The 17,586-nt window shown below is 51.2% G+C and overlaps 1 protein-coding gene across 1 annotated transcript in view; it reads left to right on the plus strand.

The window, feature by feature from the left end:
• LOC120401205 overlaps positions 1-16,950 on the plus strand; it is an 86,327-nt gene extending 69,377 nt beyond the window's left edge. The window contains exons 7-12 of the mRNA XM_039530857.1: positions 12,581-12,629; positions 13,753-13,854; positions 14,790-14,940; positions 15,532-15,657; positions 15,981-16,098; positions 16,940-16,950. Coding sequence (XP_039386791.1) covers positions 12,581-12,629; positions 13,753-13,854; positions 14,790-14,940; positions 15,532-15,657; positions 15,981-16,098; positions 16,940-16,950 — 557 coding nt within the window. The remainder of the gene's footprint in view (positions 1-12,580; positions 12,630-13,752; positions 13,855-14,789; positions 14,941-15,531; positions 15,658-15,980; positions 16,099-16,939) is intronic.
• Positions 16,951-17,586: the final 636 nt, after the last annotated feature.

The following is a 17,586-nucleotide window of genomic DNA, read 5'->3' on the forward strand; positions in this document are numbered from 1 at the left end:
AGCAGGTTTAAAACAAATAAAAGGAAGTTCTTCTTCACGCAGCGCACAGTCAACTTGTGGAACTCCTTACCTGAGGAGGTTGTGAAGGCTAGGACTATAACAATGTTTAAAAGGGGACTGGATAAATTCATGGTGGCTAAGTTCATAAATGGCTATTAGCCAGGATGGGTAAGAATGGTGTCCCTAGCCTCTGTTCGTCAGAGGATGGAGATGGACGGCAGGAGAGAGATCACTTGATCATTGCCTGTTAGGTTCACTCCCTCAGGGGCACCTGGCATTGGCCACTGTCGGTAGACAGATACTGGGCTAGATGGACCTTTGGTCTGACCCGGTACAGCCTTTCTTATGTTCTTATGTTCCTATGTGTCTCTAGCCTCTGTTTGTCAGAGGGTGGAGATGGATGGCAGGAGAGAGATCACTGATCATTGCCTGTTAGGTTCACTCCCTCTGGGGCACCTGGCATTGGCCACTTTCGGTAGATATGTTGCCAGCACAGAGTGCCCGAGGCAGCAACAGCGGTTCGTTGCCCGGTGTGCTTCGCTCCAATAAACACACCAAGGTGGAGAAGCAGACAAAGTTTATTTGAGATCTCAAAGCGGTGCCAGGAGACAGACACGTCTCAAATCAAGCACCCAGCTACAAGCAGCTTTTCTCTTTTTTATACATCACTTTAACTAAGCCTCTTCTATCCCCCCCCACTTCCCCTCTCTCCCCACCTTTCATTCCCATGCAGCAAATACACTTTGCAGTAGCAATTACATTAAGCAGTTAAGTCATACTTGGCAAAAACCAATCTAGCTCATTAGTAACTCTTCTGTGAACTGTTATCTTGTCTTACTTTCTTTGATCTGTTATTTTGCCCCTTAGCCAGGAGCAAGCAGGCCTCATTATTGCAGGCCTCATTATTACCTTCTGGTACAGGTGTTGCAACTGATAACCATTCTCTGTTGCTGGCCTGTTAGGTCGATTAAAGTTCAAACATGGAAGCGCTTTGGTCAGACATGGAGTGACTTTAGTTCATTCAGGCCTACTACAGAAAGGCTTCACTGACACTGTGGTTTTCCACCCTCCTGAGTTACCTAGAGTCATGCCTAATGACACCAACAGCCCTGCCCCCACATAACCCCTTATCTCTCAGGCCCTAACCCCGCCCCTTCTCCCCAATCTGCTGCCCCCAGCCCGCCCCTACTCCCTGAGCCCCTGCCCTCACCTCATCCCTTCTCCCCAAGGCTGTGCCTCCATCCTGCCCCTTCTCCCCAAGGCTCTGCCCCCCCCCGGGGGCCTGAATGTACATTAAAAAGAGCCTCGGTGAAATGATGCCCCCACATGCAGGTCTAGTACCCAGAAAAAGTGGACAATTGCGACCTAAACTTGTTGTAAGCGGGGGATGGTCCCGCTATTGTGGGGAACTTTCCTGGCTTCTGCACGACCCTGGTGAAATGGGCTAGCGAAAGGATCGGAGTCCTCGCTCCCACTCCCTGTACCCAGAGGCCTCCCTGCCCTCGAGGACTCCCCTGCCACTCTGCTGTCTGGCAGAGTCCTCGTGACCTCCACAAGGCTGGGCCCAGGATTCCTGGGGGGCTCGACCCCCCACCCTGCTGTGGTCACCGGGGACAGGGGCGAGGGTGTCCCCACTCCGGGGTGCCCTCTCTGCACTGGGCACCTCCCTGACCCACTGATCACATCATACAATTTAAAGCAAATACACGTTATTTAATTAACAATTAATTAAAAAAAAGAAGGAAAAATGGGAAAGGTTAAAGGAAAACACGTCCCGCTGCTCTGTGGCAGGGACCATCACCACCAGTGTCTCTGGGATGTCAGGGCACTTCCCAGCCTGCTCCGTGTAGGTCCCAGGCCCCTGCCCAGGCCCTGGCTGTGCTGCAGGGATGCTGTGGGTCGGACACTTGCTCTGGGGGTGGCCACACGCTCTCAGGCTCTGGGTGGCAGGACCCTTCCCCCAGGGTCCCCCCGCCCTGTCAGGGTTACGATCCCCCCCAGTCTGGCCTGCAGAGCCCCTTGGCTGGGGCGTCTCCCTGTGCTGGGCCCACAGCCCCCCCTCGCTCTCCCCAGCTGCTCACCACACCCAGCTCCGGACGGCTCCAGCTCCAGCCCTGGCTCCAGCTCTGGCCCCGGCTCCAGCTCTGGCTCCAGCTCCGGCTCCGGCCCCAGCCCTGGCCCTGGCTCCAGCCCCGGCTCCAGCTCCAGCACCGGCCCCAGCCCTGGCCCTAGCTCCTCTCCCCCGTCCGTCACAGGCCCCAGCCCTGGCCCTGGCTCCAGCCCTGGCTCCGGCTCCGGCTCCGGCCCCAGCCCTGGCCCTGGCTCCAGCCCCGGCTCCAGCTCCGGCTCCGGCCCCAGCCCTGGCCCTGGCTCCAGCCCCGGCTCCAGCTCCAGCTCCGGCTCCGGCCCCAGCCCTGGCCCTGGCTCCAGCCCCGGCTCCGGCTCCGGCTCTGGCCCCAGCTCCACTCTGCCTCAGCACGGCTGCTGCTGCTGCTCCCTGGGCTGCTTCCCTGGCCCCCTGGCTCTGGGGCTGCAGCTCTGCTCCCAGCGGCTCAGCCTGGGCCCCCGCTCTCTCCTTAGCTCGGCCCCACTCCTCTGACCCAGGCAATTCCAGCTCACACGGGACCCCCCCTGCCCGCCCCACTCCCTGATTAGCTGCCCGCCCTGTCAATCAGGATGACCTGGAGCATTGGCCTCTCCCCATTGCCCCTGGGGACTGTCAGTCTCAGGCTCCTGATTTCCCATCGACCCCTCCCCTTTTAGTGCTGGGCGCCAGCAACCAGCCCCCCCACTGACGGTCCGGAAGGGGGCACAGTCCCTGCCACTGACGAGAAATGCTGTGCTGAGCTTTCCATTGCCGGCTGTGCCCAGAGTACAGCGTCCTGCCAGCGCCTGGCGGGTGTGTCAGGCAGACTTGTGGGGTCCCCAGGAAGGGGGACCTGCAGGCCCTGGCTGCCTGTCTCTCTCTCACAGACACACACACACACGCTACACAAGGCAGGCTGGGCAGCCGCAGACATGTGCCCTCAAGCGACCTGGGTCTAGGCTCTGCTACTGACGTGCTGTGTTGTCTTGGCCCAGTCACCTAAACTCCCAGGGGAACATTTTCAAAAGCACCTAACTGATTTAGGTGCCCAAGCTCTGTGCCAATGGGATTTAGGCCCCCCTCCGGGAGGGGGGCACTTATTCTTGACATTTTTACCCCTTGCCTGTTAGTCTCTCTGTTGTTAAAAGGGGGCGGATGGCCCTGGTCCCCCTTTGTAAAGCACTTGGAGACCTGGGGATGAAAAGTGCTATCCATAGACCATGGTTAGGTTTTGAAAGGTATTTAGGTGCCTAACTCCCATTGAAATCAGCGTTAGCACCTAAATACCTTAAAAAACCTGGCCCTGGGTGTTCAGAACGAGTACACTACAAAGTAAACCAAATTCCACACCCGGTGCGGACGCTGGGATTGGCCTCTTCCAGAGGGAGATTCTATCTATGCAGGGGCTGGCTCTGGTCAGACCAGCAGTACCTGGCCAATGGCTGTTCAATACAGCTCCATTTCTGATGCGGACAAACCCACAGACATGCTGGCCGGACAATGCTCCTCAGCTCATTCCTTCAGCACGGCTTCTGATCTTTTTGGATCATTAACTCCAGAATTTTTTCTCTCCATTATCCACCAGCTTACCGAGCTCGCTGAATAATTTGCAAATGTGGTCGTTAAATAACTTATCCGCTATTGTTTTCCAACAACATATTTGGCTAACAATTATCCACCACTCCCCCAGCTCTGCCAGGAAGGAAAGGCGATGGAAGTGACACATTAGCAGGAAAAATATTCCACACCCCAGGGCGATGGGGATTTTCTCTGTGTGCCCAAGAAATCCCACTCTACATCAAATCTTCTCCGGCTGGATCAGCACTCATTCAAACACCCACACAACTGCTGCACACAACTGCTTCTGCTCATACTTTTCAGCTAAAGACCCTGATTTTTTCCCCAGAAAGCAGGAGAGAATTCCATTTTTTTATATAATTTTGATGAATAATATTGATGTTTATTTTAGAGCATTTCCCCCCATTTTTATCTATTTAAATGTTCACACTTGCAGGGAATTATAGGGGTGGGGGTCAGACAATGGGGGGTTCAGACAATTATTGAATGGCAGACATTGAGGTTCCAAACGCGAAAGCTTTATAGCTGTTAAAAATCAAAATGTCACCATCACAGGTCAAAATAGACCAAGTCAATATCTTTCACTCAAACTCTCCTATATTCTCCAGCAGCATTTTTCTTACTTTGAGTCATAGAATCATAGAATCTCAGGGTTGGAAGGGACCTCAGGAGGTCATCTAGTCCAACCCCCTGCTCAAAGCAGGACCAAACCCAACTAAATCATCCCAGCCAGGGCTTTGTCAAGCCTGACCTTAAAAACCTCCGCTGGACTCTCTCCAATTTATCCACATCCTTCTTGTAATGTGGGGCCCAAAACTGGACACAGTACTCCAAATGAGGCCTCACCAGTGCTGAGTAGAGAGGAACGATCACATCCCTCGATCTGCTGGAAATGCCCCTACTTATACAACCCAAAATGCCATTAGCCTTCTTGGCAACAAGGGCACACTGTTGACTCATATTCAGCTTTTCGTCCGCCGTAACCCCTAGATCCTTTTCTGCAGAACTGCTGCCCAGCCATCGGTCCCTAGTCTGTAGCAGTGCATGGGATTCTTCCGTCCTAAGTGCAGGACTCTGCACTTGTCCTTGTTGAACCTCATCATATTTCTTTTGGCCCAATCCTCTAATTTGTCTAGGTCCCTCTGTATCCTATCCCTACCCTCCAGCGTATCAACCACTCCTCCCAGTTTAGTGTCATCTGCAAACTTGCTGAGGGTGCAGTCCACACCATCCTCCAGATCGTTAATGAAGATACTGAATAAAACCGGCCCCAGCACTGACCCTTGGGGCACTCCACTTGATACCGGCTGCCAGCTAGACATGGAACCATTGATCACTACCCGTTGAGCCCGACCATCTAGCCAGTTTTCTATCCACCTTACCGTCCATTCATCCAGCCCAGACTTCTTTAACTTGCTGGCAAGAATACTGTGGGAGATGTTCGCAGGCCTGCTTTGGCTACCTGCAGCAAGCAGATAACTGCCAGGAGAAGGATCCCAGCCCATTCAAAGAACAGGGTGCTTGCTGCTTGGTCAGCTCAGGAGGGTGTGAGGACATAAATGCCAAATAAGCAGCGCACGCTTTCAATGCATAGGATTAGCGGCCCGTGTACCTTTCAGTACTGAAGAAATCTGTATGTTAGATACTGTTATTTTTCTTTGACTGGTATGGGCTGTATTGCTGTAATGATAAGAGCATGTTTCGATTTATGAGGCGTCTTAGTTAACCCACAGATTGTCGTCTTATCAACAGAAGGATTTTTTTTGTTTAGTCTCAGCAGCTTTACTACACTGTGGTGTCTTTCCTCCACATCGGAGCAACTCGGGCTACTGGCATCCCCAGCTGTCCCAATTTGCATGTTTGTGGTGGTCTCCACAGGTGGGAGTTCCGCTGTCAGAACAGACTGAACCTGCTCCCTGTCCCTGCAATACAATGGAATTATTTCGGGTGCGGGTGGAATCAGAGTTTGGTGGGTTACACTCAGGCCAGACCCTTGTCTCCGTCTCTTTAACGGAGCCCTGACTCTGCTCTCCCAGGAGCCCCGCTCTGCCTGAACACCGGTTGCTCTCACAGGCCCAGCTCACTAGGTGACATCTACCCTGTCTTTCCATCCAGACTCCATGGAAGAGTGGAGAACTGAGCAGGATTATGACATCACAGGTATCAAGGAGGCTGAACAGCTGTAACATAAGAATGGCCACACTGGGTCAGACCAAACGTCCATCTAGCCCAGTATCCGGTCTTCCGACAGTGGCCAATGCCAGGTGTTTCAGAGGGAATGACCAGAACAGGGAATCATCAAGTGATCCATCCCCTGTCATCCATTTCCAATTTCTGGTAAACAGAACCTAGAGACCCTCAGAGCATGGTGGGGCATCCCTGCCCATCTTGGCTAATAGCCATTGATGGACCTATCTTTCATGAAATTATCTAGTTCTTTTTTGAATCCTCTTATAGTCTAGGCCTTCCCAACGTTCTTTGGCAAGGAGTTGACTGTGCATTGTGTGAAGAAATACTTCCTTTTGTTTCTTTTCGACCTGCTGCCTATTCATTTCATGTGGTGACCCCTAGTTCTTCTGTTCTGAGAAGGAGTAAATAACACTTCCTTATTTACTTTTTCCACACCAATCATGATTTTGTAGACCTCTATCATATCCCCTGTAGTTGTCTTTTCTAAGATGAAAAGTCCCAGTCTTATTAATCTCTCCTCCTATGCAAGCTGTTCCACACCCCTAATCATTTTTGTTGCCCTTTTCTGAACCTTTTCCAATTCCAAGATATCGTTTTTGAGATGGGGAGACCACATCTGCATGCAGTATTCCTACGCTTTGTTTCCTATGGTTCAGCCAGTTACTGATCCATGAGAGGACCCTTCCTGTGATCCCAGTACAGCTTCCTTTGCTTAAGAGCCTTTGCTGAGGGACCTTGTCAAAGGCTTTCTGAAAATCCCAGTATGTCAGTGCACTGCAAGGCCTTCAGTGGCTTTTAAACTTTCCCATGGGGACATCGGAGACATGGTCCACTTAACTTGTGTTCAGGCCTAACAAGAACTCAGATGCAACCTGCTGTGAGAAACTCATTTTAACAAGGATGCCCCTGTACCAGCACAGACCACAGGTCAAAATGTGGAACTTCAATAACAATGGTATTGGAAGAGCCCAAAATCACCACCACAGGAATGTATTGACTATGACCCCTTACTTCAGATGCACTGTGGCCTAGTGGACAGAGCACTAGATGGAACTCAGGAGACTTAAGTGCTAGTCCTGGCTCTGCTATTGTCTTCCTGGGTGACCTTAGGCAAGTCACTACTCTTCTCTGTGCCTCAATTTCCCATCTCGAAAAGGGGGCTAATGCTACAGACCTCCTTTGTAACGTGCTTTGAGATCTACTGATTGAACATGTTAGATAAGAGGTAGGGCTCTTTATTATCTTATGATATAGGGTGCTTTTCTTAAAGCGCCCACTGCTGGAGTCAAGTGATTTATCTGAGAATCTCTGCTCTTTATTTTATTGTATTTTATTTTATTTTATTTTATTTGTTAGCCAATTTTAAGCCCTCGTGGTTGCAAAGAGAAGCTGGAGAACATGAATTGAATGCTCCCTAGTGGCTCAGACACCAGAATGCAAATGAAGAGTTCCCCAGATGAATGTTTTTTGAAGATCTCATTATTTTGAAGCCAATCTCATGATTTTGGTGGGGCCCAGCTCATGGTGTTGGAATGCTTGGGCTGGCGATACCATGAACGTTTTTCTGCACTGGTAGCACTAGAGAATCACTTCAGGGCTGCTTCTCACTTCAGGCTGGGAGATTCTGCCTCAGTCACAAGGGTTTTAGGAGTTCCCACAAGTAGGGAAAAAATGTCCCTTGCCTAAGGGCTGGAGAGTCCTAGAGCTCGGAAAAGACCCAGGGTTTTCCTGGGAAACCTGATGCCCACTCTCCTGCCTTATTCTGAGCTCAGCCCACTTGGGCGGCTGCCCCAGCCCATCTCCTGATCTCAGTACAGCATTGACACCTCACAGACTAGAGGGAGATTGCAGGAGGGCAGCCCCATTGTGACCTAGAGATGACATCAGCGCCTGCCTGATGCCAGAGCAGCAACCTGCCCTCAGGTGTAGCCTGGGTACTTGGTGCTGTTTTGAGAGTGCCTGTGTTGAGAGTGTCTTAGTGCCTGAGCCCGGGGAAATGAGTTCACTCCTCCTCTGTCTGCTCTTTGTAGTCTTTTATGCTGTGCTGAGGCTCGCCAGATCTGAGGTAAGTGAGACTCCTAGAGAGATGGAAAGGCTGGATTGATGCCAGCTGAATGCAGGAACCAAACATAAGTATTTTTCAATCAGCAGGCTCGGATCAAACTGATATGGGAATCAATCAATAAAGAATTAAAGGACGGGAATATATTTAAAGCAGGTTAACAATGTTTTATGGAAAATGGGCCATGTCAAACATAGATGTGACAAACTTAGACTTGTGTAAGGTGTTTTTCATAGATTCCAAGGCAAGATGGGCCCATTGGATCTTCTAGTCTGACCCTCCTGTCTAACGCAGGCCAAAGAACTTCCCCACAATCATGCCTAGTGCATACCTTTTATTAAAATGTCCAATCTTGATTTTAAAAATTGCCAGTGATGGAGAATCAATCCACCATGACCTTGGTCAATTGTTCCAATGGTTAATTCCTCCCCCTGTTAAAAATGGACGCCTTCTTTCCAGTCTGAATTTGTCTAGTTTCAACTTCCAGCCATTGGACCATGTTAGACCTTTCTCTGCTAGATTGAAGAGCCCATTTGTAATTGTTTCTTCCCCGGGTAGGTATTTATAGACTTTTCCTCAAACCACCCTTAACCTCTTTAAGCGACATTGACTGAGCTCCTAAAGTCTATCACTACAAGGCATGTTTTCTAATCCTTTAATCATTCTTATGGCTCTTCTCTGAACCCTCTGCAATTTATCAACATCCTTCCTGAATGTTAGACACCAGAACTGGACACAGGATTCCAGCACTGGTTGCACCAGTGCCAAAGACAGAGGTAAAATAACCTCTCTGCTCCAACTTGAGATTCCCCTGTTTAAGCACACAAGTCCCGCAGGAGATTTGGATTAAAAATCAGCACTCTACAATATCATTGGAGCACAGGTTAAAGGGATTGAGAGCAGGCTAATGGCTAACTGACAGATCTTAAAAAGTAATTGTCAAAGGGCTCCTCGAATGTGGGTTTTTCTAATGGGGCTCTGCAGGGATCAGTACTAGGTTTGAGGCTATTCAACATTTTTTCAATGACTTGGAAGTAAATACAAAATTGCTGCTGATAAAAAATGTGCTGATGACACAAAGATTGGCAGAATGGTAAATAACGATGAGGACAGGGCAGTCATACAGAGAGTTCCGAAGAGTTGGTTTGGCAAATGGGGCCCATTCAAACAAAATGCGTTTTCACACAGCCCAACACAGAGTTAGACATCTGGGAACAAGGAGGGCCTATTCAGCTTTGGATTTCACGATCTTTAGTTTTGTATCATCTGCAAATCTGGCCACTTCACTGTTTCCCCCCTTTTCTAGATCATTTATGCATACGTTGAACAACTCTGGTCCCAGTACAGATCCTTGGGGGACCTTGCTATTTATCTCTCTTCATAAGCTCACAATTTATTCCTACCTTTGATTTCCTATCTTTAAACCAGTTACTGGTCCATGTGAAGACCTTCCCTCTTATCCCATGACAACTTATTTTGCTTAAGAACCTTTGGGGAAGGATCTTGTTAAAGGCTTTCTGAAAGTTCAGGTACACGATCTCCACTGGATCGCCCTTGTCAAACAGAGCTGATTGCAGACTCGGTGTGATTCTACAGCTGGGTGTGTCCCTGCCAGTGTGTGTGTGCAGCAGGACAGGGTGAGGGAGCCCAGGCTGGTGGACCAGATGGGCTCAGTGGGACCCCAGTACATCAGGTGGCACCCCGGAATGGGGGTCCAACCCGTCACAACCCCCTCCAAGAATTCTAGTAGATCAGTGAGGCACGATTTCCCTTTTCAAAAGCCATGTTGACTCTTCCCCAACAAATCGTGTTCATCGATGTATCTGATCCTTCTGTTCTTTACTATAGTTTCAACCAATTTGCCTGGTACTGAAATTAGGCTCACTGGCCTGTAATTGCCAGGATTGCCTCTGGAACCTTTTTGAAAAATCAGCATTACTAAGCAATAGGTTAAATACCACAGTTAGTAGTTCTGCAATTTCATATGCGAGTTCCTGCAGTACTCTAGGGTGAATAGGGACTGCCTTCTCTAAAGCATTCATTTAGTCAAACACAAGTTATTGGACTCAATACAGGATGACATTTTCTGGCCTGTGTTATACAGGAGGTCAGACTAGATGATGTGATGATTGCGTCTAGCCTTAAATGCTATGAATCTATGAATCTATGACTGATTTTACACCTCTAGCATGTTCCCTCTTGAAATAGTCCCAGTCTTTTCAATCTCTCTCTGGATACAGGAGCCTTCCCAGGCCTTTCATCATTTTGGACCCTCCTATTTCAACTCATGGCAGGGTGCCCCACCCTTCCCCACTGCCCCCGTAAGGGGAGGTGAAAGTGCTTTGGAATGCAGGAAAAGTAGCTTCCACACCCCAAAGGGATGGGCCCTGATGACAGCTGGGTCTGGGTAAGAAGCTCTTCAAAGGAAGATTTTGAGCCACGGGAGAAGTCCTTGCTCACCGAAAGAAGCACACTCAGTCTGGGCCTGGGTTGAGAAAACTTGTCCTACAGAAAGGACCCAGAGCTGAGCAGAGTGATGCGCTCTGAACTCAGGGTGCTCGGTACTCTTAGGACTTAGAGTACTTCCATTCCTTTGACAAATGGCATCTCGGCACCGATACGTAGATAGGGTTGAGGCGATGGATAGACAGGAACAGCTAGATGGGTGTATCGCCTGCCTAATGGTGATTTGTTTCACCTTTTATAGAGCATTATTCGGAAATCCTTCCTCCTATGCCCAAATTTCGTCTTTCCCCCACGGAAATGTTAGGGTACACCTGCCTCATAGGCTAATATATGTGTGCGTATGAGTGACAGAGATGTATGCATTTGTGGTGTACTTGTTAGATTTGTGGGCAAAAATCCCCATTTTCCACCCTTTACTGCTATTGGCTCAGCTAAAGGTCTCCAGACATTTACGTAGGTATTTGTCTTATTATTACTTTTCTGAGTAAGGGTCCCCAAAGGTTGCCTTCAGCGTCACACAGGATGTCTGACCTGGATGTCTGACCTGCATTTCAGCTAGTGCAAATCTATAAATCTATAAAGCCTATTACATACTTAAATTTATCAAAAAGATATTTATCAAAAATATTGCACTCCCTGAAAACTAAATGCAAAGCGGTACTGTGAAATGTGTGCCAATGGCAATGTCCAAAAGCTATTACTGATGTCTAATACAGTAAACCATACAGCCTCTGGATCAAAGGATTTGATTAGATCTGGCATTTTGGCCACTGTGGGGGCACAAGTTGGTGTGACCTGGTTTAGGCGTCTGTAATCTATTGTGAGACGCCACGAACCATCAGGTTTCTTGACAGGCCAAAGAGGTGAATTTGCAGTGGAAGTACATTTACGCAGTACTCCCTGAGTCAGCAAAGCCTTGATAGTCTTTTCTATGTACGGATTTGCTTGTTCTGGGTAAGGCTACTGTTTTGGGGCTGAAATTTCTCCTCCTTCGACAACAATAGTGACGGCCATGCATCCACAATCATGTTTGTGTTTAGCAAAAGCATCTGCATGCTTGTAAAGTAATGCCTGTAACTCAGGTTGGTCTGCATGTTTAGCCACTATTTTGTTTAAATCATACTCCTCAGGTTCAGAGTCCTCCACGGGAGAGACCATGCCACACGCAGGTATGACTACTGGAGAGTCATCCTTTGCCTGTTCTACTGAAAGACACAATAATTGGTTATACAAATCAAGAACACATCCCTGTTTGTATAAGAACTCAGTTCCCAATAGACAATTCTTTGGGTCTGCTAATTTCATCAATGCAAAGGTATGATTCTTTCTTAGGTGACCTATTTGTACTTCAAGGGGTGTAGAAAGTGTGGTAACAACCTGATTACTTGCAAAAGTTGCAAGTGTCTTGGTACATCCTGATGATAGAGGAGAGGATCTAGGATCCTCAGCATGGAGAATACTAATTGCTGCTCCAGTATCTATAAAAAGATTCCTGTTTTGTCAATATTCCAAAAGCTACGGGAGGTTAACCCGGCTTCTTATAGGCCAGTTAGCCGGAAATAATGGACAAACTGCCATGGGATTCAATCAATAAAGAATTTTGGTATTTGTAAAACAGCTGCGGTTTCAGGATGATATAGGGGTTATATCAGCACTTGTTTGGGAGGATTTGCATAACCCATTCCTGGCTTCACCACTCAGGAGGAGCATGGCCATCCCAAATGCATGCAGATAAAACCCCAATATCATGCATTCCCGAAATATGTATCTAGGAAACGCTGTTGTCCAGAGGTCGGATTTCTCCCCCAGGCTCTGAATTCCGTGCACGGTGTCTGGGGTTAGTTGCAGATCCTGCAATCCTAAAACCTGCGGAGTTTTATAAGCTCTGCAGGAGAGAGAACTTTGCAGGCTCTCTCCTTCAATGCTTATAAACTCTGCAGGCTCCTGGTACCAGCAATCCCTGTTTCTCCAAGCCCTGGATTATTCCAGTGAGCCCTGTTATGGGTTGTGCTGTGTGCCCTATATTGGCTGCATCACAGGAAAGCACAATGCCGACCCATGAGGCCTCATAGTGCAACACTCTCCCACAAGGAAACACTTCCCCCTGGCCCCACATGGCAATCCCCTCTGGCTCAGTGTCCTCCCAGGTTTATTGAGGAGTTCTCTTCTAACCCTGCTGCTTTCTCTGTGTGTGGCAGGCTTCTCCGAGGAAGAGGAGACACAGAGCCAAAAAGCAGAAACCGAAAGGTAAGCAGCCCCTGACCCCACAGCTGCGGCGGCAGACTCAGGCCCCACGCGAAGCAGAGAAATAGGGTCTGTTCCCCCACCTGCCTCCCCTCTTCCTGCGAAGGCACAGTTGTGCCCAGAGCCGTGCAGAGGCACTGGCTGGGGCTCCGTTCACAGGCTGCCCCTGAACACTGGGCAATAGGCTGCTAGGAAGCAGAGGGGGCCCAAGCAGCTCAATGTCTCCTTTATGTCTCACTTCTGGCAGCTTTTGGACACTGTGAGGAAGAGCTGGAGGCTGGTGCATCCCCAGAGACATGGTAAGCAGTGCCCCCCTCCATGAACCTGCAGTGGGTCAGTCCCCTCCTCTCGCGTCATGCAATTCAGCCCCACCCAGGGGCAGCAGTCCGAGTAATCCCTCCCCTGCCCCGACCTAGGTACCAGGCAAGCAACTCTTCTCCTTAGACTCCTGCAATTCATTCCCACCCTGCAGAAGTTGCCATCTCTAATCCACCCCCACGCCTCGTACAGGGGTCATTCCCTTCCTCGAGCATCATGCGGCTCATTTAACCTGGGGGGGGAAGGGTGGTAGATTGTGTCGACCGGACCGGACTGATCATCCTCCTCCCAAGAGGGGGAGAAAATGTTTTCTGGGAGCAGCCCCGTGCACCCCAGGGAGGTGAGGTGGAGAAGTCAGGAGGAAGGCTGGCCTTTCTGGTACGGTGAGTAGGGTGAAAGGGATCCAGCAGCACTTGTGTAATGGCCCTTCCTCCATCACGGGTTCCCAGGAGGATTTGAACCCTGGACCTTCAGCTCTGCAGCATAAAGCACCCCTTAGAGCTGAAGAAGCAGCTGCATTAGTTGGCAGCTATAGTAGGCTGTTATCCTATATGTGGATTGGCTTCTGTGGAAGGCACATGACACACACGCTGCCAGCAGGATAGACGCTCACCTCCTCAGCACTAGACAAGGCTCACCTCACAATCCAGCTAACCCCAACCCAGAACATCCAGGGCCCGGGTATTGCAGGGGAGGAGGCTGCCTCAGTGGAGAAGGGGACAGGGAGCCTTTCGGTGCCGCCCCTCTGGGTAAAAGAGGGCCTGAGGGCAGGGCCTGCACTCAGCTATCTGCTCTCTCTGTTCCACAGCTGCCCTGTGCCCCTGGAGAAGCTCCGCTTGGCTCAGCGCCTCAGGCTGGTTGAGAGGAGGGTACAGTGCATGGCCAGACACCTGGAGGAAGTTCTGATACCGTAAGGGAACTGAGCGGGGGGCACCAGACTGGGGGTTGGGGGAGGAGAGGGAATGTAGAGAGGAGGGAGCAGGGACAACCAGACACTCCATGATCCTAAAGTAACAGGGAAAAAGCCACTACGAGGCTTTAGCTTCCAAGGTGAGAGACCAGTGACAGTGAGGTGGGGGATGATCAGAAATGAAATGCAGAGACTGCACGGTGGGGTTGTGAGTAGGATCAAATCCTTCTATACGGCGATAGCTGCCAGCAGGCGACTGTCTAGACCCTGCCCCTGCCCCTGCCCCGTTTGAAAGAAACAGCAATCCAATGACACCCTGGGGGGGTGTCCACCCCACACAGCACTGGAAGGGGCTCAGGTGGCCAGGCAGGCCCATGAACTCCCAGGTGCAGCTGCAGGAAGAGCCGGGGAGCAGGGAACTGATTCCAAGCAGGCTCAGCTGGGCAGGACTAGGCAGGGCCTATAAGCCAGGAAGCTGGCACCAGACAGGGGCTGCGGCAGGGGAAGGGCAACCCCTCCTAGCTAATAGCCATTGATGAATTTATCTAGTTCCTTTTAGAGTTTATAGGCTTGGCCTTCACAACACCCTCTGGCGAGGGTTACACCCACACGCTCCCATCTTCCTCCCCCAAACCAGTTGTTGTTAGCTAATCTTTCTATTAAAATAGCAGTAGGTCCCCGATCATGCTCAAGGCCCCGTTGTGCTAGGTGCTGCACATGTGCGTGTGACGAAGGGGTTAGCGTTCTAGATAGAATGAGTGCCGGCTCCCCCTCTCGGTCCTTCGTTACCCAGCTGATGTCCTTGTGTCGGGGTGTGGTGTGCAATGCATGCCTAGGCACTGCCCCACTGCACTACTGCTGGAAGGCTGTGCCCGAGCCCTGCCTTAGCTCAGCAGAGCCATGTCCCATCTGTCCCTGTCTGCTCTCTCCCACAGGCCGAGTGTGTCGACATCTGCCACGAGCCAGTTCTCCTCCTCCTCTAGGGAATCCACCACCTCTGCCCTCCGGAGTCCCAGCTGCTTTTCCCTGAGAGAAGCCGCCATGATTCACTCAGAGCCCCTCCGCCACACGGGGGAGATCATGCCTGTCGGGGGCTGGGAAGGATCCGCTCATCCCATCCAAGCCCAGCCTCTCCCCAGGCCTCCTGCCCACAGCAGACGAGTCCGGGGAGAGCAGACCATGGGTCTGGACCAGACGTCAGTCCGTGGCTTAGACTTCAACATCCGCCAGAAACATCTGCAGAGTCAACTGGGGGCTCCTACCCCATACACAGAGTCGCTGGCCAAGATGATCCCTAACGTCCCTGCTCTGTGCCCACCGGACAGAGACCCCAGGGTGAAGTTCAACATGAGCCGGGTCCCTTTCCTAAGCCGTGAAGTCCTGGAGGAACTGGACTGTCACGTGCAGACAAAGAGACTCCAGCATGAGCAGGGCTTACCCCTCACCCCCCAGAAACCCCACACAGCTCTTCTGCCTCCAGCTCCACAAACCCCCATCCCGGGGGAGCCATTGCTGGGTGAGTGGGACACCAAGCAGCAATTGATATTAGACACAGATCGGCCCAAATGTGGATTTCCAGCAAAGGTCCCGGAGCCCCTCAGATCCAACACCAGCCCTCAGCGTGCACAGGCGATCCAGGAGTCATGTGTCTGCCCCTCTGGACCCCTGCCTCAAAAGGCCCACAGGATCATGGCATCCCCTGAGGCCATCCTGGCCAGGCCTGTGCCCACGGTGGTGGTCAAGCTGCAGGATCACATTGCTCAGAAATGCTCAGAGATCCAAATGGAGGCGTTCCCAAAGATGGTGAGAGAGTCGCACAGAGATGCTCCCCTCGTGAGAGAGACGGCAATAGCAGAGAAGACGCTCACAGCCACACTCCACCTCTATAGGAGCGAGATGACAAAGCCCCTTACCAGTGTGAGCGGCACCAAAGGGACTGAAGAGAAGCTGGAGCTGCACATGGAGAGGAAGGTTCTCTTGGGAGAAGGCTCTGCCTGGGGCCAGGGGCACAGGCAGGTGAGGGCAGGGCAGATCATCCCAGGACCCAAAGCCACCAGGTTGCCCCAGAGGCCCCAGGCTCTGAGCAGCTAACAAGATCCACCCTTGACTCTCTCATTGCTGGGCAGGCTGCACACGACCTGCAGCTGAAACACCTGATGGAAATGTTGAGCAGCTCCCGCCCCTTGGCGGTCCAGGTCTCAGTCTGCCAGCAGTGCCGCAAGGCATATCCAGGAAAGATGAATGGTAAGAAAACTCAGGAGGAGACATCTGCTGAGCTGCATGGTCTTCGAGCCACCATGGATCCACATGGGCTCGATGGAACTATGAATTCAAAGCTCTTCAGGGATCAGCTGCCAATTAGAGTCTGCAAGAAGTGCAGTGAGCTTCGACGGAAGAGACCAGCTGGCTCTGCAGGTGCTGACTTGCCCGGAAGATCCCATGGAATCCCACAGCGATGGACTCCAGGAGACTCTTCAGCATCATCCAACCACAAAAAGATGCCAGTGGTGTGGCTCCTTCCAGCAGACAGGAGAAAGACGAGGATGGAATGGGGAAAAGGGCTCCCAGTAAGCAACCAAAGATGGTGTCCATTGCTACAAGTACAACAGGGCTTTTGCAAGCTGGGGAGAAAACAATTGGGAGTCCTGACGGTTCTCCCCCAAAGTCACCAAAGGCCTCTAGAGCTAGGACACCATCCCCTTCAAGGAGCAAAGTTCCAATTCTCAAACGGATGCTAATGTGCCTCAAGAAAACGTGCACTAAGCTTCAAAACCAAGTCAAGTCCCAAATGTCCAAGGACTCTCATTCAAGAACACCTGATGCTAAATTTACAAAGCCACCCCTTGGGAAGGCAAGGGCCTCCAAGGGTGTCTGGTAGTAGTATAAGGGCCCTACCGTCAATAAAACACTAACCCCTCCCCTTAACCCCTCAAACCCTGCTCCTTGACCCCTTAAGCCCCAACCACCTGTCACTGGAAGTCCCACCCATGGCGGACACATGACCGGAAGCAAAGTGTGTCATATGACCCCTCTAAGAACTCCTCCCACTGCCCTCTACCAATCAGGATGGGTTTCGCCCCCGTAGGCCCGCCCTGAGGGAGATTTGACCAATCAGGGGGTGTTCCGCGCCGGGGTGACCCATCCAGAAGTGGTTCGTGTGACCCCTCTAAGAACTCCTCGCACTGCCCTCTACCAATCGCGATGGGTTTTGGCTGCATAGGACAGCCCTGAGAGCAGGTTTGACCAATCGGGGGTGTTCCAGGGTGGGGTGACCCTCCAGGAGCGGGTCCTGTGACCCCTCTAAGAACTCCTCCCAGTGCCCTCTGCCAGTCAGAGTGCAGTACCATCACCCCGTAAGTCCCAGCGCCGGGGCAGAAGAGGCCCTCTTTTACCCAGAACGCGTGCTCTAGAAATCATGGAGACATGGACTCCTTCACCACCCCCGTGAGAACTCCAGACTTTGTTTTAGCCCCGAGAGCCTTTGGACTTGTGTGGGAAAAGCGCTACATCAGCGACAGTTGCGACGAGGGCCCTTTGACTCAGCCGTTGATGGATACGCTGGAACCCGAAACCCAAACCCTCGTGAGGCCCCAATGAGCGTGACCGCCTCTCATTGTCCGCTCCCCTAGAGGAGGAAGGCGAACACAGCTCGGGGGAGTCACCGGAGGACAAGGTGAATGGAAAAGACATCACTCAGGTAAATGAATGATTAAGAAGTGACGGTTGATGATG

Source organism: Mauremys reevesii, linkage group 3 (genome assembly GCF_016161935.1).
Source record: "Mauremys reevesii isolate NIE-2019 linkage group 3, ASM1616193v1, whole genome shotgun sequence".
Taxonomy (NCBI): domain Eukaryota; kingdom Metazoa; phylum Chordata; order Testudines; family Geoemydidae; genus Mauremys; species Mauremys reevesii.